General features: G+C 36.0%; 1 protein-coding gene across 1 annotated transcript in view; it reads left to right on the top strand.

Annotated features, from left to right (window-relative positions):
* Positions 1 to 8,829: 8,829 nt before the first annotated feature.
* LOC129265157 (protein unc-79 homolog) overlaps positions 8,830 to 26,629 on the top strand; it is a 71,792-nt gene continuing 53,992 nt past the window's right edge. Inside the window, exons 1-15 of the mRNA XM_054903155.2 lie at positions 8,830 to 9,270; positions 9,852 to 9,972; positions 11,869 to 12,047; positions 12,807 to 12,977; positions 15,953 to 16,042; positions 16,637 to 16,692; positions 17,505 to 17,628; positions 18,166 to 18,230; positions 20,534 to 20,622; positions 21,043 to 21,112; positions 21,751 to 21,959; positions 22,410 to 22,500; positions 23,159 to 23,345; positions 23,812 to 23,843; positions 26,194 to 26,297. Of these exons, the coding sequence (XP_054759130.2) occupies positions 9,249 to 9,270; positions 9,852 to 9,972; positions 11,869 to 12,047; positions 12,807 to 12,977; positions 15,953 to 16,042; positions 16,637 to 16,692; positions 17,505 to 17,628; positions 18,166 to 18,230; positions 20,534 to 20,622; positions 21,043 to 21,112; positions 21,751 to 21,959; positions 22,410 to 22,500; positions 23,159 to 23,345; positions 23,812 to 23,843; positions 26,194 to 26,297 (1,610 nt within the window). The 5' untranslated portion in view covers positions 8,830 to 9,248. The remainder of the gene's footprint in view (positions 9,271 to 9,851; positions 9,973 to 11,868; positions 12,048 to 12,806; positions 12,978 to 15,952; positions 16,043 to 16,636; positions 16,693 to 17,504; positions 17,629 to 18,165; positions 18,231 to 20,533; positions 20,623 to 21,042; positions 21,113 to 21,750; positions 21,960 to 22,409; positions 22,501 to 23,158; positions 23,346 to 23,811; positions 23,844 to 26,193; positions 26,298 to 26,629) is intronic.

Below are 26,629 nucleotides of genomic sequence, written 5' to 3' on the forward strand. Positions count from 1 at the left end.
CTATTCATCAGAGCGAACTTCCCCTTCAAAATAGGTCGATAGAATGGTTCCTTCACTCTTAAACTGTCAGATAATATACTGTCCACCCAAGTTATCAACCTATACTGTGTAGTTTTCACCCAAAGCACACATTATTGGTTTAAAACTGCCCAGAATTGGATAAAGTTTTAACCAATTTTTGTGTGGACAGTATGTTGCCCAACATTTTTAAGAGTGTAAGAAACACCCATACATTTTATTCGCTACACATTTCCAAATTCATGCAGTATCCGTCCCACAGAAACTTGTTTGGGAACCTGACATTCACTTGGACTGGCTGCAATGAGTTATTACTTAAAACACTGAACAATAATTGCTATAACTGCATCATTTACATTAAACAATGTGCCATATTTATATCTATTCGGATCTATTATGATGTGGAATTAAAGAAAATTGTTTTTTATTACAGAATGTTTGTTATTTTCTGTAATCCAATCTATGCAAGTGTAATCTCAAACTTGAATATTTCAGTGGGTTAATGGCAGCGGAAATTAATGTTTACATAAAATCGATGCTTTGCATGTGAAGCGCTGTTCTACTTGCGAACAGGCCAAGATAAATCCTTTCATTACTCATTAATTGAAATAAGTTTGGCAATATTTTTTAGTTTAATCATATCAACTATGAATTATAAACCTAATATAATGATGAAAAACAAGACACATAATATGTAATTAGTTAAAATAGCTCATTTCATCGACAAGAGTCCGTTCAAGGTCAAAAGGCTCTCTCTCTCTTCCTTTTTGCTGTAGCATGTCATCTTTACCTCTGTCATTTTTGCTTCTACCATCTTTAACTCTGTAATTTTTGCTTCTACCATCTTTAACTCTGTCATTTTTACCTCCGCCATTTTTACCTCTGCCATTTTTACCTCTGCCATTTTTACCTCTGCCATTTTTACCTCTGCCATTTTTACTTCTGCCATTTTTACCTCTGCCATTTTTACCTCTGCCATTTTTACCTCTGCCATTTTTACCTCTGCCATTTTTACTTCTGCCATTTTTACCTCTGCCATTTTTACCTCTGCCATTTTTACCTTTGCCATTTTTACCTTTGCCATTTTTACCTGGCACCGTCTAGACAGCATAAGGTATATACGCCATTTTCAGATCCATCCCTTTGATGTCCATACCCCTTCTAAGAACCCTTATTCATTGATTTAATCCAAGTCAATAAAACCCTTAATCAACCCCTAATCAGAGAACAAAGAACTGCCACCCCTACCCAATAATTAACCCCTCCCCCTTTTGTCCTATACCCAAATCCTTGGATTGTAATTAGTGTTGAAGCTTGATTATATAATGGGTGAACGCCCAAGGGTTGGGTTAGAACATTTGAGATCATCAAAGAGTTAGATCTGCATCGACATTAGAATATTCTTCACAACTCTAGATGTGATACTGCTGGAAATTGATTATTAATAAAGTTATTGATTATATTGTACATGGAATATTCCTGTGTCATCATTGATGCTCCCAATCTGAAATGAACGATCCCAACACAACATTACTTTTGTTAGTCCGTTTTGTTCTTTTTTTACACTTTACCTGTTGTCGGTAGAACCAGGCGCGTAGCCAGCGGGCGGTGGGGCGGTCGCCCCCCCCCCCCCCAAAAAAAAAAAAAAAAAAAAAAAAACACCTCCCAAAAAGAAAAAAAGAAGAGGAAAAAAAGAAAAAGCGAAAGGAGAAAAGGGAAGAAAGGTATAGCTTTTGTTGTTTTTTCCTTCTTTTTTGGTCAAAAGAATAACAATCTAAACGAGACGTTCTTCTCTATTCATGCTAAAAATTTGCTTCCGCGCTCCGCGCGGGAAAAATATAAAGATTGCCATTCCCTTTTGTTTCACACACCTTTTTTTACTCCGTTTTTCCCCTTCCTGGCCGTGCGAATCGTATATTCTAGCCAGAAATTATAAAGTATACATGGGTGTAAAGAGTATGAAAAGTATGTTTGTATATTGCATTGATACAAAATTTTGGCTCTTCTGTTCGGAGCGGGTAAAAATTACCGTCACTCCCGAGTCCCCAAGTGCTTTTTCTTCCGCTTTTCTGCAAATAATTTTTGGCAAAGTGTCTGCTGAAAGGGGCAAGAAATAAATTCGTGCCGTGCTAGTTGCATAGGATGTACGATATTAAACTTTATTCTTTATCGCTGCACATTCATCTCCTGTTTTGTTTTGCGTCATTGATTTGAAATTTTGAATATCACTGAACTTTCTTTTAAAAAAAAGAGGTGCTTAATATGAGCGAAACAATTTTTCTTCCAAAATAAATTACAGAGGTTTCCGTGCTTCGGGAGCATGAGAAAGAAAAAGTCCCTCTTATAGCTTGCATCATCCCTTTCACATTTTGAGCTCGTTTTTCTTCTTAATTGAGTTTGTATTAACGGTTATAAATCTGATGCTTTGCCTCTCTCTTGTGGAGTACCTCAGGGTTCTGTGGGCGGGCCAACTCTCTTTTCGATTTATTTATCTGGATTGCGACAAGTTCTGTTGAAACACGACATAAAATACCATATTTATGCAGACGACATTCAACTCATGATTTCCTTTAATTCGGATCAACTAGCTGCAGAAAGTTCCATCCATCGTCTTGAATGTTGCATGGTTGATGTTCACAATTGGCTGACTTCTCACTCTCTTAAGTTGAATCCAGCCAAATGTGAATTTCTTCTTTTTGGCTCCAAGGTACAGCTAAGTAAAATCCACATCGACTCAATCTCATTTTCTGGCCTCACTGTAAATTTGTCAAGTTCTTGTCGCAATCTCGGTATAGTTTTTGATTCTCACATGACAATGTCGAATCACATTTCTTTTATTTGTAGATCCGTTCGCTACCAATTGCGAAATATTGGTTTTATTAGAAAATACTTGTCTCGACCGGCCACAGAAAAATTGGTTCACGCTTTAATTTCGTCCCGTCTCGATTTTGGAAACTCCCTTTTGTTTAATCTACCACAGAATATGTTAGTCAAAGTTCAGAAACTTCAAAATGCTGCCGCTCGCATCGTTTCTCTATCCACCAGGCGCACTCACATTACTCCTATTTTAAGATCCTTACATTGGCTCCCTGTAAAACAGCGTATTATGTTCAAGATTTTGTTGTTAACTTTTCATTGTGTTCATGGCTCATCTCCCCAGTACCTTATTTCACTTATCAAAAGTTATACCCCTTCAAGATCCTTACGTTCCTCCTTTTCCAATTCTCTTGTTACCCCCAAAATTTCCAAAACCTGGGGTGAAAGATCATTTGTTTACTCATCTTCTAAGCTATGGAATAGCCTCCCTCAAAACATCAAACAATGCTTGACTTCTGAAACTTTTAAACATTACCTCAAAACATTTCTGTTCAATTCTTCTTAATTTCTTTTATAATTTCCTAAAAAGCGCCTTGAGCACTCTACAGAGTGGATTTGGCGCGATATAAGTCTAATTATTATTATTATTATTATTTTAAGAAATATCAAAATTAGAAAAGGTTAAAGTTTCAGATAAATTTCAAAAATCAGAGCTTCAACACCATTCGCGGGAAGGAATAGGGTCTATTTTCTTCTGTATATACCCATTTTGTACTCTGTTTTGCGACTTGAGTCAACGAAATTTAATGTGGATAAACTTTCTACACTCAAATCTGATGTGACCAAGATATGCATAATTGTATAATTTCTGTTCTCTATTTTTTGTAAAAAGTTTTAAGCTTCCGCGCTTCGCGCGGAAAGAGGAATTATTTCCATCTTTTCCCATTTTGGGGAGCTCATAATTTCTTTCAAAAATATATTTTTTTTATCACAGCAAGTCAATATTCTAGTTGATAAGAGAGCTACAGAAGCCTGAAAAGCCCTAGTCTGCTATGCAGACTCTGAATTGCTCATGAGGTGGGATCTCAGCGTGCGAAGCGCGCTGCTGCTGGTTTGCGAAGCAAACCAGCCTAAAAGGGGCGAGCGAAGCGATCTTCAGCCACATTAGACCTAGTCTGCTATGCAGACTCGTTGAATCAGCTGTGGTACACACACTGCAGATGTGGGACTACATTTGTAGACTAGAAAAGCCCCCTGCAATAGAAACGTCAGTATAATTCACACTTCATCAATGCAGTACAATTGGAATGATTGATTTTTTTTCATCCTTGTTACTTTTCCGACGAGAAATTAAACAAAAAATGTGGTTCCTTTGACCTTTTCAGGAGTTGTTTGTCAGAATTTTGAAAGGAAAACGTGTCATTTTGCTCCCCACCCCTACTTGCGCCGGTGTTAATTTAACACCAGCCTGGTATCTATATCGGTCTACACCAGAGAGGTGTTGAAACAACACCGGTTAGTTTTAAACCAATATCGGTGTTGCTTTAACGCTTCTCTGGTGTGGACCGATATAGATACCACGCTGGTGTTAAATGAACACCGGTGTTTTTGCTGCATGGAGCTAGGGTGGTGTGGTGAATGCTTTAATGCGCCGTGGTCTGATGGTTAAAACGTTTTCAATCTAAAAGACGTCGATTTGATTCCCAGCCATGGCGTATTTTCTTTCAGCAAGAACTTTACCAACATTGTGCTGCACTCAACCCAGGTGATGTAAATGGGTATAGGCAGCTAAGGAAGTATTTTAAAAAAAGCTGTGAGCACCGGAAGCGGTAGACTTGCTTAGCCGGGGTAATTATAGGAGAGCCTTGAGCATCTAACAAGTTGGATACCCGAGCTATACAAATCCTATATTATTTATCATTTATCAGGTGTGTACTTTTTTTTCCATTTCACTCTGTACTATATAATATGTAATATATAAAAAATAAATGTGTAATCCAGGGTTGTGTGAACTTTGAAACAAACTCATAACATTTGACCTAGGTTCATATGAAACTGGTAATGGTTTATTTTCAAATTTTTATGTACATGTATTCCATTCATTTGAAACCAAAAACAATCATTCGGTGAGCAAAATATTTGAAAAATACATTTATATTCTACACTCAAGTAGAAAATAAAGGTCCAATGTTTTCGATACTTTAATGTATCAGTTTTATGTTTCATAATGTTGTTAATCTCCTGTCATAATGAAAAACGACACACAGACATACCGATATCAATTCTTCCTTTACATTCCACCACTTTACATGTTAAGTAGTCTAAATCTGATCCCACGTCCTTTCAAAGTTTAATTCACATCTAGGACATCTCCCCTAATCACTCTTCTTCTGTGACATTAAATACCTCAAATCCTCTTAACACGACCTTGTCATTAATCAGTTTTGATTAAAAGGTCTCGCTGCATGAAACCCTATTTAATACAGATCTGATTACTCTTATTCAAATTTGTAATGTTTCTTTCCTTGGTACCTTCCTGTAATAATTTACTTTGTTGGAAATGGGTTTGCATGTTACATACATCTATTACAAAGCTTCATATTGGTAAAAACAATTATCCTTTAGATTAACAACACCATTTGGTTTCATGAGGGAATGACGTGAAGGGGGAGGGGACAATATATTATGATATTGATAGAGAGAGAGAGAGAAAGTGTTATAGAGAGGATGAGTGAGAGAATGGAGAGGGGGCAGAGAGGAGAGAGGACGAAATATCGGGATGCTCCATGCATTGCTTTTTTTATCGGATATAACTGAATTTTCAGACAGTTGATGATTTGAATGTCATTTCTTTGCCACTCTCACGCAATTCATATCAAGTTAACTTTAATGGACTTCTAGACTAACGCCATTTTTTTGTATAAAATCATGCTGTACTCTTATGGGCCTATATACCCATAAGGCCGCTTTCATACTCAGGGGATTCGCGCGACCCCCCCCCCCCCCTCTTTTGGAAAAGTAACCACATAAACACATGTGCCGATAGTTTTTTGTACGTAATATTTTTTTCTTTCTTATGGGGGCATTTTCAGATTTTGCAGGAGCCTCGATCTATTCTACCTCCGCGGTTTACCGTTTACTGTCCATATAATATTTTTTTTACAAAGTGATCACCATCTCCCTATTATCATGGACCTATTACTATAAAGAGGTACTTTACTCTCGTCTAAAGCAAACTGTGCACTATACAATACTCATCCACTTGTGTCTTGTTCTGCATTAACTATGAAAACTATATGATGATTCATAGGGGGACCGAGGGGAGAGAGAAATAAACAGAGGAAGGGAAGAAGAGACTAGAAATATAGAGAGGAGAGAAGAATACTTGCCCAAAAGGAAAACTTTAAAGAGTAATCTTATCCGCTTGGATGTGGCATTCAACAGAGATGCACTATAATGATTATTAAATCTTATAATCAGTATCAGCCTTTCCATTTTAAACACATGGCTTAAATTGACAAAGTAGTATAAAATCATTCATGCATATATTTAAACCACGTTTGAGTCCCTGGGTTCTGAATGCAATTCTAAAGTTGTATAGACTTGTAATCCAGATTTTTTTAATTTTACGTCAAAACTTTGAGTCAAATCTTTGGGTGCACGAACCGTTGACAAATCGAAAGATCATTTTCACAGTGATAATTTTTCTAGACCATGTTCTTTATTCCGGCTTTACAAGGAGAGGACATGATGTGATGGGCTAAAAACAAGAGAGGTGACAAGAAATGCAGAGAAAGAAAAGAATAAAGAGAGAAAGAATTTGTGATGTGGACCTTCGGTATGTTGCCGTCCCGAACTGAAATCGTTTTAGTGCACACTTTATTTATTTATTTATTTATCTATTTATTTATTTATTTATTTATTAATGTATTTATTCATGTATTTATTATTCATTCATTTGTTTATTTAATTTATTCATTACGTATTATTTAAACAGGGTAACCCCATCAGTACTCAAATAATGTTGTACCTGGGGCCCTTTATAACATAAAACAAAACAAAATACAAGCATATATACGATACAAATGGAAAATACAAATCCTAAACATAAACAGATGGAAATTTCAGGTATAAATCTAATAACGGAAAATTGAGTACGAAATTAATTATTTCGTTTAATTATCTATTCATCTATTCATTCATTTACTTTGCTTTATTTGTTTTTTTACTGAAAGGTTAGCTTGCACTTTGAAACGTGGTCAGACCCTTAGACGCAAAGTGAATTTATCCAAGGAAATAGATTTTCCAGGGAATACAGATTCAAACTACAAGATTTTTAGGACTATTCGATTTCATAATTCCTGAGAACCCAGGTAAAATACACATGAACAGTGGGGTAAAAGGCGGGGGAAGGGGGGCAGGCTGACCCCCCCCCCCCTCTCGCTGGCGGATTTCACCGGGGGAAAAATGTGAAAAGGAGAAAAGGGAGAAAGAAAGGGAAGGGATATGGAAAGTGAAAAGAAAACTAAGAACAAGGAAAACGGAAGAAATGCAGGAAAAGGAAGGTAAGCGGAAAAAGAAATAAAAGAACAAATGAGAAAGAACAAATCATCTGAAAATACTAATACATTAGCATGATAAGTAAGAAAGGGAAATAAATCAAAAGATGAAAAACTGGCGAACAAAAGCGGGAAATGTAGGTAGAATCGAATGAGCCAAAAGCTAACTTGGAAAATGAAGAAAAGCGAAGAGAAAAAAAGAACTTACAACACGTCCTGGCTGACGAGGATTGAAATTAAAGAACGGGAAAAAAGATGGATGAGCTATGACATTGTGCATGAAGTATATATATAAGATTGCTAAATTTTATGCTGTAGGCCTAACGGTCGATCGCAATTAGGACAAAAAGGTCCTAGCCAAATGCTGGACATGTCCCCCTAAAATATGTTCCTATGCAAGTAAATCTTTACACTGGCAAGAGTTAATGTAAAAGGCCTTTTTACTTTGGCGAGCTACCGGGGGATCTATACCCTGAACATGCTGAACCCCATGCATGCAGTAGAGGCAAGTTCATCTGTAACTTAAAAAAAGGCTCTATATCGGGCCTCTTGTGCCTTTCCTGCATTAAGATTTACGTAGAAGCATGGCGTACAGGGGTGGGGGGGGGGGCTTGGTTCCACAGCCAAGGTATTATGTCAAAATCTATCACAAAATTTGATTTATGTACTAAAAATGTTGAAATTTTGCCTGATACGCCATATGTAGCCCCTCAAATTTTTTGTCATATTACGCCACTGCCTGGATATGACCGGGAAATCGTTTGCTCTTGCCCCCCCCCCCCGGCCACCGACCCCTATTACGCCCCATACATTGAACTCAGCCAAGCTAAACGGACAAGGGCAACCGCGAGGTGATTTTAGAAATACATGTAGAATAAAAGACCAAAAAAAAATGATTCGATTTCGAATCAAAACTCCCTTCAATATACTAAAAATCATATGCCACCATATCAAATGCATTAGTTTTCTATTGTAAAAATGTTGCTTTTTAACATGAAGCTAATTTACCTAAGGAAGATGTGCTTTTTAAAGTCCCCATCCACTGCAATGTTTTATTTCATACTAATTTCAGTTTGTTATTGTGTGATAAAGTTTATTCTTTTAAGGAAATTAATTGTTAAATTATCTGTCTCTTTAAAATAGGCCAACATTATCATCACAATTCAACTCTCACTGTCTTGCCCTCACATATCGTCATCATATAAAACCGTGAAATAGCAAAAACAACAACAAAAACATCTGCAAAGAACACCCCCCCCTCTCTCTCTTTCTCTTCCTTGAATAAAATGTTATCGGTATTCTTAGTAGGCCTTCATTTTCATGACCAAAATACTAATTCATGTAAAGTTGCAGTGGAGAAAAGGATTTCAACAATAATCTACGGTGTGATGATACCATACTCTATGGATGATACCGGCGCATCTCTGTAAAGGTCAAGTAAGGTCAATATGGATGCAGCCATTTCTGGTGCACGGAGACCGGAGTAGTGGAGGAGAGAAAGATGGTATAATCTGGAATTCAAGTTGCTTCATTTGATCTCATCTATTGGACATTCTCAAGGGAAAGCTGTTCTGAGATCCATATTTTGGGTATTTGTTCCAATGTGGATATTTTGTAGGATTTGAAAATTTAATTCGCAATAATAATTACGTCGATGTCGCATTGTTGATGTTCAACGCCTGCTTGAGGATTGCGCTGATGCACGCATACAACACACACAGTTTACTACAGTACAGTGTAGTTGATATATGGAGGCGCCTATGACTGTATGCGGTGATGCGATAACAGTCGATAGTGATTGAGCTCATGCAGAGAATTTAAATACAGCCGAATGGTATTTTTCTACAAGGCAAAATGTCAACAAAAGTAGAGCAGTGTAAGTTCATGATTTCTTCTTCTGCGGGTGTCTATTTTACTTCCCATTACATCTTATTTTTAGTTACAAATTTATTCCTCTTCAAAATTAAACCAATATTTTGTGCATGGCCATGAGCCATGATAAAAAGCGACTGATTTTGTTTTTGTTAGAAGCATTTTATAACCAAGATTTGCTTTTGTTTTAGGGTCTAGGGATAGGTTATTATCAATGTAGTTTTACATCTCACTGCTGATGTAATGATCGACAAATATGTTCTTCTTTATTATTATTTATTATTATTATTAGTATCATTACTATCATAATCATCATTTTTATTATTATCATTATTATTATTGTTATTATTATAGATCCGGGTCTGTTTCTGTAGAAATAGATTATTTATAGTGAGTGATTGTCGAACGCGCGCCTTATTTTATGAGAATATTGTGTTTAATATGATTGAATTCATGAAAAGTTTTGAATACAATCCACTACCATACTACCGGTACTATGATTAACATTATTGTTATCTTTATCTAGATCTATATATTTATCATTATTCCTGTTATTCTTTCTTTCTTCTCTCTTTCCCTTTCCAGTTGCTGCAAAGATCCGCAATGTAAAGGATTATCAGAACCGAATCCTCTATAATATAGCACCCCTTCCTACTGGCATAGATATATCAAACACTCTCAAGTATTTTATTCATACACTGAGAAAGTAAGTAACAAGTACATAATTCTTGGATTAATTTTGATAAATGTTGTTTTGGACAAAACCTCGGCGGTCATCTGAACCGTCATATCACACATATAACAGTGCAACCCATTTGAGAGAAAATCAACTTCAAATTTTACAATAATTTCCACACTTTTTACTTCAGCCTTACAACATACCGGTATTCATTGATCACTATAAAATGGTTGGAAAGACCAAGACAATTGCTTGACATTTATTTTTACACCAAAACATGAATCAGAGAAAATATCACAAAAGACCTACATAAATTAAATTTTTATTTTTTATTGTAAATTTTGGTTTGAGCGGTTTAGATTTTCCCTGTACCAAAGCACCATAGGGGATACAACAACCCTTTCAATAAAGTCAATGCAGTGCAGATACGACAGTATGGCTGACCGACTGACTGCATTTGCATATTAAGTGCGCGCAGCTGTTTTTTTTTTGCTTTATACAATAAGACACATTTCAATTGGGATTTACGCATTTTATCAACAATTTCTATGGCATCGTCGTGAAAATCCCCACATATCTCAGAAAATAAAAATGAATTGCTGCCTAGAATTTAATTGTAAGAATGTGTACTTTCATTTTCTGAAAAAATCTCAAAATCAATATTTTTAAACCAAATTTGACTGATACGACGGTTCAGATGAATGCGTACTGAATTCATTTAAGGCTGTCAATAACTAGTGCATTCATAAAACATTAATATGCCTTTGGGGTAGCATGGGATCCCATTAAATATTGGTATGTTGCTTGCGACATGAAATTTCAATGTTATTGGCAAGTGGATAAATTTTTATTGAAATCTATATTTAGATTCAAATTTAGATTTTAATCTAGAATTACTGGCAAATAGAGAAATTTCGATATTAATCTAATTAAAGATGTTAACATGAAATCCTGTTAGTGCTGGTGTCAGCCCTCCTTTCCCAAAAAATTTTGTGCAAAGTTAGCACATGAGTGAGAAGAGAGGTGGCAAATTTCATGAAGAGGCCAAATCAATTATACCCCTTTCATAAACCCAATAAAACATATCCTCCAATTAGCCGCCTAAGAGTAATGCGGATAATTCAATAAAAATTGCGTTCACAAACTCCATAAATTATTTTTACGAGCGCCCGTCCTGAAAAAGGCGGATAATCGTCATGACAACTGGACACGCCCCCTCCAATGCGGTTGTGTTGGAAAAGGGTGACCTTGTGACCGCACCATGGCAATTATCCGCATTATTTGGAAATACGTTCATAAACTCAAAATCTTGTCCCGATGCCGCTATTATGCGGATAATAGCAGCATCAGAATAATGCGGATAACTCTTGTCCTCCTCTGATTTTACGACCAAATTATGCTGCTATTAGCCGCATAATTGTGTTTTATTGGGTTTATGAAAGGGGTATTAGATTAAGTAAGAATCAAGAATATGGTCATTTTCCTGCAACATTGTTTATGTTTCTCAAATTAGAGCCATTTAATATCATCATCAGCTAAATAAATTTGTATACTGGTGAAGTAAGATAGAATTCATTTCAGTTGCCAAAAGCTTAATGTGGATTTGAAAAGCATGGGGGATATATTAGAAATTCAACAGATTCAAAGATGTAGCAAATGTGTGTTGTTGTTTTCATTCTCTGCAACCCTCCACAGAAATGCAATATGGATGCATCACCTCTAGCATTTGAGAAATTTAGACATGAAATTATGTATTCTTAAAAGTGAACATATGAGGACTTTGGTGCAATAATACTCAAATGTGCACATCATACTTTATATATATCATTTTGAAACACCCACTGGTATATATTTTGTGAATAAGTTGCCAAATGAGGATTTGTTCTTGGCTTGACCAAATGTTACTTTCTTATATTGCCAAAGTATACTCAAAGAAGGCCCAGGAGATGTGGACATTCTTGTAGATGAACCCAAATTTGGAACAGCAAGAAAGCGGGTGAATCTTCGCATCCCTCACTACCCAAGCCTAGATTATCTTGGTTTGTATGAGACTCTGGTTGGCCTGGTTGATATCGTACCATTGGTGCAGTATGGACAATTTGGTAAGAAATGAAGAGATCACTCAACTTGTTGATACAGTGTATGGGGTTCAACCATCAGTAGTGTTTACTAGGACTGTACATTGTGATAAATACTGAAATATTGTGACATTGAAAATTCAGTGAATATATTATATTAGTACATCACCTCTCATGATGAAAGTAAACAATGATGGATTTAATGTGTTCCAAACTAGAAATCTGCATTGAAATGCTGTAAAATCGTCACCCCAATTCAACTTACAAAATTCCCAGGGCAAGGATCAGAAGAACGACACCTTGGTTCCCATCTTATTTTGTTTTATTAGCCTTAGCTGAAAAAAGAGGGTTGTGAACATCTATTCACGTTGTTTGACAATTATTGTGCAGCCCTAGTCTATTTACCTCATACCCTCTGAAGATGGTGGAGTTGAGGTAAATAAGAGGGATGAGACTGTTGGATAGCAATACACTATTTACAAAAGACAGTGACACCAAACCAACATAATATAGTTTCCATCTCACTTCTCATGTAGACTCATGCATGTGCATCTACAGAAGGTTATTGTCATTGGTTATGAATGTACATGTGATTTTTCTCTTCAGACTTTCCATTATCAAATGTTATTTTAAAAGAAATTTTCTCTAGAATTTACCCTAGAATTCACATGAGTGTAAATTATGATGATATGAAATTATGAACACACACTAATCTATTAAAGAGTATAAATGAATATCGTTGATGACCATATCATGTACTTAATTTTCATTTTGATGTTTCAGCTTTTGGTCAAGCAATCTTACAATTATTTGGATGTATTCTATGGTTCTTGGAACCTGAAACTATTGACACCATCCCTCATACAGTGGCATCTACATTGGCAGTATTTCAATCATCACTGCAGAAAGAGACAGTAGACCTTCTATGTACTACACTACTTCCAATATGTCTCAGTGAGTATCAAAAGAACCATCTTTAATTTGGTTAGTGCAACTCTACTTGTAGTACTTGAAGTCTTTAGCATTGTTTTGATATGATGCAACAAAGCTGAGCAATATTATTCATTATTACCTATACAAGGCATTTTAGCAGATAAATAAAAGTCATATTTCGCGAGACCAACGAGGGGAACATTTGCCATGTTGCCCTCCCTGGGCTTTGCCCATAGGAATCCTGTACAAAATAGAGGGCAATATTGGCCATATTTCTGCTAATGCGCTTGCACAGTAGGAGCCGATTTTGATCGCTAATTTCAGTATTTCAGAAATCTGGCTGGAACCAGTTTATGAAACAAAGTACAACGCATTGTAGACAATGCGCGGCGCGGCCAGTGCATACACAAACGTAACCTAAGCGCAAGATTTCTACGCGTTGAGCGTATGTGCGCGCCGTACATGATGCGCGACTGCAAGGTAACAATTACGTCACAATGCTTATTAAAGATTACTTTGCTATTAAAGGTTGTGAATAACCTGAAATCAGAAGTAGTGATAAGCAAACAGGCATATAAATTGTTCCGAATAGTAGCTTGAATTACATATTGTACAGCTTCAGGTAATAATAATAATATTGACTGGCTCTTTCTGGAAACATCAAATATGTCGCCCTAAAAAGAACCATATTGCCCTCGTCTAAAGACTCGGGCCAATATGATCCTGTTGCAGGCGACATATTTGATGTTTCCCTCAAGGCCCATCAATATTATATAAATGTTCCTCAAATATGGTGAGACAAATCACATCACTTCTACTATTAGATACATTTATTTATTGTGGTAGAAAATGAGTCAAGAAGTAAAACAAGCTTTACATCCTGTAAGGTTGATGGTTCTAATTTCATGCAATAACAATTCACTTGCCCACAGTTGCTTATACCTGTGTTGGTTTTTTGTCTTGCCTGCGTAGCGGAGCGAGACATAGGTATCACTATTTCCGGCGTCGTCGTCAACAATTGTGTTGTACACCCAATAACTTTCTATAGCTTCGAGGTGGGATCACCAAATTCATACCAGAGGTCCATCTCCTGATGGCACAGGTCAAGTTCGAATATGAGTCAAATTGGAATGAGGTCAAAGGTCAATGAACTTTCCATGACTGGCACTGTGCTGTGTTGTACACATAATAACTTTGTACACCCAATAACTTTCTATAGCTTCAAGGTGGGATCACCGAATTCATAACAGAGGTCCATCTCCTGAAGGCACAGGTCAAGTTTGAATATGAGTCAAATTGGAATAAGGTCAAAGGTCAATGAACTTTCCATGACTGGCACTGTGCTGTGTTGTACACATAATAACTTTCTATATCTTCGAGGTGGGATCACCAAATTCATACCAGAGGTCCATCTCCTGAAGGCACAGGTCAAGTTCGAATATGAGTCGAATTTGAATAAGGTCAAAGGTCAATGAACTTTCCATGACTGGCACTGTGCTGTGTTGTACACAAAATAACTTTCTATATCTTCGAGGTGGGATCACCAAATTCATACCAGAGGTCCATCTCCTGAAGGCACAGGTCAAGTTCGAATATGAGTCGAATTTGAATAAGGTCAAAGGTCAATGAACTTTCCATGACTGGCACTGTGCTGTGTTGTACACACAAGAACTTTCTATATCTTCGAGGTGGGATCACCAAATTCATACCAGAGGTCCATCTCCTGAAGGCACAAGTTCGAATATGAGTCGAATTTTACTTTCTATAGCTTCAAAGGTCAAAGGTCAATGAACTTTCCATGACTGGCACTGCTGTGTTGTACACACAATAACTTTCTATAGCTTTGAGGTGGGATCGCCAAACTCGTAACAGAGGTCCATCTAAGTCATATAGCATACATGTAGTTTTGACATGCAGTCTCTTCATGACTGCAATATGCGGGCGAGACAACGCTTGGCGTTTGCCTTGTTTACAGCTTAGTCAGATTTCAGTCTAGATTTCATTTTTTACAGCATTTTTTTAACCATTCCAGAAGTTTCTACATAAACGTCACAGGTCATTATTTGAAATTATATGACACAAAGATAGATCCTTGTCATTCGATTGGCTGTTTGATATCGACCAGGCCATTTTACAATGGCGTCATCATCCGTGCAATTTTAGATCCATGTGATTTTGTCCGTTGCATGTGCGCAGAGACCACCGGCGCTACTCGTGTATTTGCAGTGCGCGTGTTGAATGTATGCGTCAGTCAACAGACCGCATTCAGACTGAATGCACTTCTATTCATATTTGTAAATGTCTTGGCAAGGATCTATTTTTAGGTGTCATATTAAACAAATAATGAATGTAGATAAAGAGGCTTTAATAGGAGGTAATAATAATTTGCGAACAAATTTTCGGCAAAACTCCTAGATGTGTATAAGATCACATGCTCGATCTGTAATGAAAATCATAAGTCAGAAAAAATTGGAACAAGGGTATTTATATTCCAGTTCATCGTGACTTAGCCGTGAACCAGAATAGCCTGGTGGTTGAGTCGCTACCAGGCAAGCAGTGGATGACACGTTCGAATCCCACTGGTTCCAATTTTTTCTGACTTATGATTTTCATTACAGATCGAGCATGCGATCTTAAACACATAGGAGTAATGCCGAAAATTTGTTCACAAATAATCAACGTTCTTTTCATTTGTGCAATGGATCATTCATTTCATATTTCATTTCATCTTTCACCTTATGAAGTATTCTGTCCAATGTACTGATAAACATTTATTATTTGTATACCATGCATTCTATAAAAATATTTGCTCACTGCCATTACTGGAGTTAAACTTTAATCACTCTCAACACGAAGAGCCAAGTGGCTTCCTGTGTAAAAGTCATGGATTCACTTAGGTTCTTGTCATTATGCTCTATTTTGAGATTTTACAAAGGTTTCAACTTGATAATTTTTTTGTTTTATTGATTGATAGTTTTTTTGTTTTATTTAAATAGCTGAAGTGATGGGTTGGGAAGGAGAGACCTATGCCACAATGTCTATGTCTGCTGTCATCATGCTTGTCCTACAACATTGTAAAAACAAAGGTAAGAAAATAACAAACATTTTTTAAACAGACTATTTTCATGCAAGTGTAAAATCTAAGATGCATCTCATCCATATAAGTGGTTGTAGAGTGCTGATCTGAAAACCAAGTCAATGCACTATTGTAATTTGTTATGTCATCCTCATTGAGAGTATAATATAGTCCTTCATAGGTGATATGAAATTATCAATTCTCTACTTTCTGTATTTGATTATTTACTTGTGGCCAACCATTTTAAGTCTTTAATATTAAAGCAAATAGCAAAGTAATGTTGTTACTGTACATCGTTTAAAGTCTTTAATAAAAAAGGGTAGTTTGATGGATATGTGTTTATATAATAAACAAATAATATGGAAACAAATTTAATAATGTGCTATTAGTCTCTCAGTTGTCATCTTGGTTATTTCATTGTAGCACGCACCATGCCAACATGTTTTAATCTGGGTCCAGTAACAAAACTTAGAAGATGATTGAAGGGTTGATTTGTATACTTGATTGCACACAATGATTAATGTAATCAAGCATTAAAATCAACCCATTAATCATGCGCTTAGCTTCGTATTACGGGGCCTGTTATGTTTCTTTTCCAATTTAGCTCACCATGCGTTACTGGTTGAATGCATTATGACATACAAGCCTGAAGTGTTTAAGGTTAGTAAAATTTATTAAATATTTGATAGACAGCCATTTTCAAATACATGTAATATTATTGGTTCTATAATTCAATGGGGGTCAAACATTTGTCATCATTATGATTTTTCTCACGATTTATCCGTTTTCCTCATCAGCTATTTTCTTTAGTTCCTGGTGATTCTAATTCCTATTCTGTATTAGTCTGAACAGGCTTGTTGTTGCTAATGACTGAGCTTAATCTTGCATTGTGGCCAAAAAATATATTTCCCTTATTTGAGAGAGTTGTGAGAAAGAGAAATGTTTTCAAAATAGCAGGCATTCAGCAAAATTGATAAATAAAGAGTTGCCAAAGCTAAGTATTGTTTCGAAAATAGACTGGAATTCAAAAGTATAAAAGGGATTTTAAATGTGTGAATTTGGGGCAAAAAGGGGAAAAGAAAACAGATAGAGTAAAGGGGGTAGATCAAGAGGAAAGATAAAATCAACTAGTAAGCCTTCTGCAAACCATGGCATCAGCATTGGATTTTAATCAGACACAGAAATTATTTTATTTCTGAAGTCCAAAGGTTTTAGATAAAGATATGAGCTATTTGATGTAATAATTTGAATTTAATGTTTAGACTTAGAACTTAATGTTGTTATAGATTACATCACATCTTGTATACCAAAATATATGTGCTTTTGAACTGCAGGGGAGGGGTTGATATACCAGTAGTTGATTTTAAAAAAAATAGTTCACACAAAAATATTGGAGATACAGAATACTAATTTGCTCTTCCAAAGTTTTTAAGTTCTGTAAATGATATATATATTCTATTGTCTTTTCGTAGGACATTTTATGTACTATTGCCTTTGGACCGTCAACAGCTAGAGGTGCAGCTGCTAATCTCCTCTTCCATTACTGGCCAGCATTGGTCCCTTCTAGTATGGATAACAGGGAGTTTACCTATGCATGTGAGTTGATTCATATTCAGTGAATTTGAATTTCCTTGCATATAGAGGGGTTGAAAAATAATTATAGCTGAGTTGAAACAGGCAGCCTAACAGTGACTGACCGATGCTGCTGTCATTGGTGTATTTCTTCCAGACAGATGGACTGCTAAAATAAGGAAATACATAAGAAATTCAGTGTCACAAAAGACTGAGAATATCAACCACTATAAGACCTGTTTTTTTTTCCTAATTGAGATCTCTATATCAAGTCTTTAATACTACAATACCAAACTTTAATCAGCAAATTAGTACAGTAGAGTACAAGGCAAGATTTATCAATGAAACAAAATGAAGGATGAATCTTCTTAAAATATATAGACCTTACAGTGGTGTTCTTATAGTGATAAATTCTTGATGTCCCAATCAGATTCAATGAAGATATTTCATAATTGTGTTGAATAACTTTTTAACCTTATAATATTGTAGTGTGAGCTTCATGTGATGGTAACATCTAGCATAATTATAATGTAACTCTGATTGATATCATTGTATGTTTAGGTTGGAAGCCAATCCTGTGTCAAAGATCTAACTGTTTGACACCAGTCAATAATGCTGCTGTAAAGGTATATATATATTATCTCTATCGCATTTATTGTAACTTACCAATATTCACTTTTTGTCTCGCCCACCAGAGGTGAAGGCGAGACTTAGGGATCCAAATGTCGTCTGTCGTCCGTCCGTCACAAACCTGTAATGACACATAACTCCACAACCGCAAGTCGCTTTTCAACCAAACTTGGATGGTAGATGGACTTGGGGGTCTTGCATGTTATGCTGCAGTCTGAGGTCATATGGTAAGGTCAAAGGTCATTTTCAGGTCAACGTTAAAGTTTACATGCAAGACTCTCTTATGACACCTAACTCCACAACCGTAAGTCGATTTTCAACCAAACTTGGATGATAGATGGACTTGGGGGACCTGCATGTTATGCTGCAGTCTGGGTAGCGTTTCATGAAAGGATTTGTCGGACGTTTTATCCGACAAGAACCATTTTATCCGACAGTTACCATAGTAACATTGCCTCTCAGCCAATCAGAATCAAGGAAAGATGTCAGATCTGACAACTTGTCGAACGAAAATGTTGATGAAACGTTCCCCAGAGGTCATATGGTAAGGTCAAAGGTCATTTTCAGGTCAACGTTAAAGTTTACATGCAAGACTCTCTTATGACACTTAACTCCGCAACCGTATGTCGCTTTTCAACCAAACTTGGATGGTAGATGGACTTGGGGGACGTGCATGTTATGCTGCAGTCAGAGGTCACATGGTAAGGTCAAAGGTCATTTTCAGGTCAACGTTAAAATAAACATGCAAGACTCTCTTATGACACCTAACTCCGCAACCGTAAGTCGCTTTTCAACCAAACTTGGATGGTAGATGGACTTGTGGGACCAACATGTTATGCTGCAGTCGGAGGTCACATGATAAGGTCAAAGGTCATTTTCAGGTCAACATTAAAATTTACATGCAAGACTCTCTTATGATACCTAACTCCGCAACCGTAAGTCGCATTTCAACCAAACTTGGATGGTAGATGGACTTGGGGGACCTGCATGTTATGCTGCAGTCGGAGGTCACATGGTAAGGTCAAAGGTCATTTTCAGGTCAACATTAAAGTTTACATGCAAGACTCTTATGACACCTAACTCCGCAACCGCAAGTCGCTTTTCAACCAAACTTGGATGGTAGATGTACTTGGGGGACGTGCATGTTATGCTGCAGTCAGAGGTCACATGGTAAGGTCAAAGGTTATTTCAGGTCAACATTAAAGTTTACATGCAAGACTCTCTTATGACACCTAACTCCGCAACCGTAAGTCAATTTTCAACCAAACTTGGATGTTAGATAGACTTGGGGGACGTGCATGTTATGCTGCAGTCAGAGGTCACATGGTAAGGTCAAAGGTCATTTTTAGGTCAACATTAAAGTTTACATGCAAGAATCTTTTATGACACCTAACTCTGCAACTGTAAGTCACTTTTCAACCAAACTTGGATGGTAGATGGACTTGGGGGACCTGCACGTTATGCTGCAGTCGGAGGTCACATGGTAAGGTCAAAGGTCATTTTCAGGTCAACATTAAAGTTTACATCCAAGGCTCTTATGACAAGTGTTATTCCATCCCAGTCATTTCACAATGAAGTTTCAATATAATTCTCTTGCGTGCCCTCGCAAATCACGATATTTCTGGAAATTTTCATAAGTGGGCGAGACACAAAATTGCTTTTGCCTTGTTGAAATGTACTAGTGAAATCTCCTTACGTAAACTTGAAGATTTCCATAGTTTATTATTTGTGGAAGTGGCGTGGTGTTCTTGACTCTTATTTTGTAATCAGAGAGTTTTTAGTTTGAATCTTACTCCACAATGTTCATTCCCTGCCGTGAATATCTAAATTGTGCTAAACTTGATCCCTATGAAATAAATTGATAGCTTGCATGTGATTGATAAAGCATTAATAAAGTTACCTTCGACTTTTAAAACTGAAAAATGACAACCAATTGAATTTGTAGATGTTGATTATTATTTCTTATAAAATACATTTTTTATTGCAAACTATCTCTTGACACCTTAAAACTTTAAATAAAATTTAAAAAATTGTAGTTTAAAGATAAAACCTTCAGGTGATCAATAAAATGAGATATTCCAGCTTTTTGTAAATTTATGCATAGCTTCAGAACTGTTCTATGAAATCATCCAAGATGGTACTTATTCCCTGAAATTGTATGATATTTATTCAATGATAACCTCATGCCAAATATCAGACTAGAGGCGATGATAAAGTCTCTTGGAATAGTATTAACCTCTACTATTTGTATGGTAATTAATCAAAGCATACCACCATCCATGTTTTATATTGAATACAGATGTGTATGGATCCATCTATATCAGGTAAACATAGCAAGCAACCGCCTCCCCTTTATCTATGCTCAGTCTGCAGTGAGTATGTCAGCAGGTATGTACCCATTTTAGATCTTCTGTATCTCAATCCATTAGAGACTGATCTAGTATATCTACATGAAGAAGGATTTTCAATTAACTGGGAAATCAAAATGAAAATCTGTTTCGGTTCTTACTTTTTATGTGAAAATTCATTGAATTTACCTTTGCAAAACTAAATTTTTGATTTGCTAAGTACATTTTTTATGACAGAACAGAATGTCAATTTTAGATCAAGTTTGAAACAGGGTTACAGGGTTTAGAGACTGAAAGACCTTTTTTGAAATGGGATAAATGATATTGTACACTTTTTTTAATTTGAAATGTACACTCAGTATATCAGAGAAATTTGTCTGTAGCAAAGATTTCTGTTTGTTCAGTTTGATTATGATAGTTTTGTTTGTAATGTCTGTTCGTTATATTTTTTTTCCTTTAGAGAACTTACTAAGCCACTGCAGAATGTGCTTACACCCCTGGAAAATGTATCTAGAACTTGTGAAAACAAGGTAGGGCCTCAATCTATACTCATGATATTACATTAAGTGTTGATAAGAAATTGGAAAATTTACAGGTAAAATAATTTGATCATTGATCAAATGTTGTATAGAACATATTGTGGTATCCACACAGTGAGCGTAAAAGAGCTGTTTTACAGATTGCTACATTAACCACATACAGGAACTTGGTACAAAAATGATAAAATGGCTGTTTTCGACTTTCCATACAGCCATCGTTGGCGAAGTCTAAATGTGCCATTAACAATGGTTACTCATCATTTGCTAAATGGTAATGGCCAATCATGATCACTGTTTTCAAAACTTGACTAGGAACCAATCAGAATTGTTCTCTCAGTCTATCACATAGTTTTTGTGTTACCGAACACATATTCAAAAAGCTATGTGTGATTCTAAAAAAAAATTCCATTTGATATCGTATTTATGATTACATTTTTATCTTCTTTTTGTTTTTTCAATGCAATATTTGTTTGTCATGAAATACACTTGATAAAACTGAGTGTTCAACTGAGGTTAAGAAATTAAAGTTGATTAAATTAAAATATTTTGAAAATTTCATATTTTCTTAATACACCCTGTAATCATTTGAATATTGCAGTAATGTTTTGATCTATTGTATGTTCTTACAGAACTGTGCTTCACATGATAAGACTGCCCTCTATACCTGCTTTGCATCAGAATGTACAGGACAACATGGGAATAAACCTGTATGCTACTGCTTATGTTGTCATCATGCTATACATCCTAGGGATAGTGAACATGTCATACAGGAGTTCCCTCATGATCCATGGTCATGTGATAAAGAAACACAGATTGTACTGGTGGAAGCAATTATCAGGTTTGTGGTTGAGATGGTGGTAGTGATGGTGATAATGTGATGATGATGATGATGATGTGATGATGATGATGATCATTGATGATGATGATGATGGTGATGATGATGATGGTGGTGGTGGTGGTGGTGGTGGTGGTGACGACGATGACTACGATGACGATGGTGGTGATGATGATGATGATGATGATGATGATTATGGTAATTTACTTCTAATTGTACTAATTGTACTTATTAGGAAGTGGATATTTGCAAAAATATGATGGTGAATAAGCATATCATGTCCAATTCTAAGAGGTAGAGAAGCCCTTTTAACCCATCACAATTTTGTGCATCCTTGAGTCATTGACTGCAGTTTGACACTGCTTTAACATCTCATGACATTTCATAATTGATTTTAGAAATTGTAATAAACGATGAGATAATAATGATTTGTTATCTTTGTTTTTCCTTTAGTCTTTTGAAGGAAGCCCATGTGATAGAGAAAGATCCTTTGATGGCTGCTGCTGAGGTTGATGAACCTGAGTCTGCTGATGAATTCTCACAGGTCAGCCTCCATTCCAGTCATATCGTTTATTTTAACAATCATTTGACTGTCTATTGTAGTGTTACAATCAATGTTAATTTTAATAAATCTTGATTAAAGCCTTCAGTGCTCTAACTGTAATTATTTGTAATCCAATATTGATCTGATTTTGAAAATTTGCTTGCTTACTTTCACTCTTGAATGTACTTAAGTTATATTTTATTCCTGTTGATATACATGTTAGAAATGGATGATTATAATTTTTAATCACACAATTTTTTGTCTAAAGAGCTTTGGCAACCTACCAAACATCAGAGCAATGTCTTTCATGACGGAATCCTGCAATAGTCTTTTGATTGTTAATCCTCACATGTCATCAAATACAGAACATTAAGTATTTTCAGAAAGCATCTTGCCTTTATATAGCGGAATTCCCGCTGAAGATGTGGCAGAGAATTTGTTTTGGTGCCTTAGAGCATAATCACATTCGTTTGTTATCCTTGCCTTTGGACGAGGACTAGCAATTGGTACACTTCAATTAATTTTAATTGCTGTTTAAAAGTTTGAATGACTGATAATGCTATTAGTTTTCTAACTTTTGAATCAGGTTGTGGCTTACAATGCTGTGCTTTCATACTCATATTGAAATTCACTAAGATGTGTGATCCTTTCCTGACAGGCTCCTCGTGAGAATGATATGTCTGAACTAGAATCTACTGAGGAAGACTCTCGTTTGTTGAGTCGCTATGGCTTGTGGCTTCTAATAGAGAAATGTACACCGAATGATAGAACACCTTGTGAGATTGTTGGTAGATTACTGAGTATGTTGTTCCAATGGTATGGCTTTACAGCAACCCTCACACAGGGTAAGTATGCTGATGATTTCATTTTTATATCAATTTGATTTAATGTAAGCAAAGTCATGCAGATATTTACAGAATAAAAAGAAATACAAAAAAATAACGAGGTCTGAAGTTTAATGCTTACTCAAACATATCTGCATTAAGTGCAAGATCTGTTGAGATTCTTGGTGGTTACCCCAAATTCGTCTTTGTAACTCAATTTTTTTGTTCAATTTCATATTTTGACAGAAGATATATAGAGGAGTAGTTGTTCTTTTCTGATAAGTCAATTTTATACAAATAAACAAGTTGTCAAAGTTACTCCTTGGAGATTTTTTTCCTTTTCTTTTGAGGGGGAAGGGTCATTTCTTTTGGATTCTAATCTGAAAAGATGCTGTGAATCACATTTATGAAAAAAAATGTTATTATTTTTCACGTCATATTTTTATATCTAATCTTTTTATTTTGTAATATTTCCTTTGTTTTCCAGAGAGTATTGTATTGGAAGGCTTAAAGAAAGATGTAAGTTTATCAAATTATTACATTTTTAATTATTCAGTGAATTCATATCACTTTTTATATTTTGCTTAGGTGTAAAAGGTATATGATAATTTTTGTACATGTAGAAAATATCAATATTTTTATTTCATCTATTTCTTGCTGAGTGATGGACCACATGACAGGAGTTGTCAGTGGCAGAAGGTAGGGTTAGCAAGAGGTTACTTATACAGAGCTGCCAACCATTACGTTGTTGCCGTAATCATTACGTTTTTTCATTCAAATTACGGCATTATGGTTTTTCTTTTGAAATTACGTTTTTTGACAATTTTGATAATGTATGTGGAGTGCGTGTTGAGACATATACGTTAGTTGAATATGAGAGCGGCATGCATGGTACGAATCGCGATGTATAGTGACTGGTAAATACGTCTGTAAGGATGATGATGTCATCCAAGATGGCAACTTACGATGACAAACAAAAGGATCGAGGATGATTATGTTTTGATCATCATTTGAAAGGAAATAACAGTAACTGCGGTCTAAGGTACAATATTTCTGAATTTTATATATTTTATCTTAAATTTGCATGTAATTTCTTTCCTATAAAGTGATGTTTTATGTACAAAAAAACGATCCGAAAATCGGATTTCCGCCGAATGTTAGATCTAACGTTACTGCTAATACATTGTCTTTACGCACGGGCCAACACACTTCAGGTGAGTGGAGCCAACATTGTTCTTGCAGCGCAGAGCAAGGAGTACGAAGAATTGGGTAGGGTAATTCCCCAAATGTAGTAAGAGAAGAGTCCATTTGTAATGGAGGGGGATTTGGAGGTTTGAGGGAAATTATTATTCCATTTGCAAAATTTTACAAAAATACTCATCATATATATTAAAGATTGAATCATCAAAAGATATTTTTCATATACTTTAAAATTAATTGTAGTGATAAAGAAATGAAATTTTGAGGCTATTTTCTTGAATTGATTAATATCAATTCCCTTTGGATAACGGTACTGTCTGGTTAATTTTCATCAACTCGTATCAAACAAATACAATGAATTCGGCTTTGAAAAGACCTGGAAAGCTCTTCATTGTCCCCTGAAGTAATAATTCTGGGTGATATTCAACATTTATTGATAGTTTCACATGATTTATACTAGAGAGATGTCCTACTGCCTTTGGAATTCATTAAAAAAGTCGGCACTTTAGCATTCAGTTTAGCAGGAATGGGAAGATTTCTTCCCCGGTTCTGGCGGCCTAGATGTCTGCTCTATAGTGCTGTCACTGCTGGGGATGATTGAGTGTGCGTGCAGTGTGATTGAGGCTGAGCTGTTTTAGATTAGATTGATTTATGAATAATTTTTCTATATTTGTGGAATGTTACATGTACACTTCCATTTTATGACACTTTAATTTTAAAGGGTACTGTTTGGCAAAAACAATCTTACTTGGGAAGAGAAGTCTGAATTGATGTCAATTTTTTTTTATTTCTCTTAGTCTACAATTTGGTAGTTTTGTCAGGAAACTCAACATAAAACAATGAATTATTTTAGAAGTGGAAAGGAAGCCCCAGAAAAATGGAGCCCTAAAAATGTTCACCAGAACTGATTTTGGTGCCCCTGAAAGAATTTTTTCTCGACAGATCTTCACTTTGATAAGTGCCGGAGTAGGTTGCACTACAAAATGAAAGGCCTACTTGTCATTTTTAGAAAAATTTGCCTAGGTGCCCATTTGACTAGAATAAAAGTGGCCTTCATGCCCTTTAGAATGGCCTTGATACCCCTTGAAATTTTGGGGCATCCAAGCCCACTTTGCCGGTTGCCCCAAGCTGAAAGTGCCCATTTAAAAATGGCCTTGCCCCTCTCAATTCTTAATTCAAGCCCTGCTACTGACTTAATTAAAGTTGGTAGATTATATCAAACGGCCCAAGACTAAGGGTCCAATTTGTGACACTCCGTTACTTAGCCCAGACTAGGCCTAGAGATTAACTTTTTTTTAATTGTTCACTGCATACATACTTTTTGCATTGGATGTTTGTCGCGTGTGGTTTTAAGGTTCGTTTTAACACATTCCTTTTTTTTGTTGGAAATTCCTTTTTTTGCTTGCACAAGGTTGGCAGCTCTGCTTATATACACCTCTTGTTTATTATTTACTACCCTGATCTCAAAAGAAAATCCATTGTAATTATGGATATTTGCCCATCACCCCACCTGGTCTCAGAATGATTACAAATGATCACATTTCATCTCCGTTATGCCACTGGCACAAGGCAAAATGACACAAGACTGACCATAACACCAATGACATACCATCAGTTGGTTTGGAGTCATCATTGTTGATCTGACTGTATCACTTTGATTTCTTGACAGTATGTAACCAATTGGCTACTGAAGCTTCTTAACACCAACTTCAGTGTGTTTGTATCCTGTTTGATGCCAACCCCAGCAGATTATGCTAAAGTAGGAGGTCACTGGTAAGCAAATTATTCATCCTCTGATTGGTGTGGAGGATTACCCTTGGTTTAACCCCACTGTGGCTAAGGTGATGTAACAAATGTTCATGTCCATCAGTTTATTACTGGCATTGCCTCTGAAGCATTGGCTTTCCTGATCTGATTTGGTTTTGTCTTTACTGAAGTGGGAGGATTGTAAAAGGATAATATACTGAATTCCTGCTGTAAGTGGCAGTCATAAAGTCTCTGACCTTCGGCATGGTACATAACGCTATGTCATGTCCATACCAAAATGTGAGCTGCTGGGAAGGATCCCTACTAATATGCAGGCTAAAGTGATTCTGATTTTGTAG

The sequence above is a fragment of the Lytechinus pictus genome, chromosome 7, assembly GCF_037042905.1.
Source record: "Lytechinus pictus isolate F3 Inbred chromosome 7, Lp3.0, whole genome shotgun sequence".
Lineage (NCBI taxonomy): Eukaryota > Metazoa > Echinodermata > Echinoidea > Temnopleuroida > Toxopneustidae > Lytechinus > Lytechinus pictus.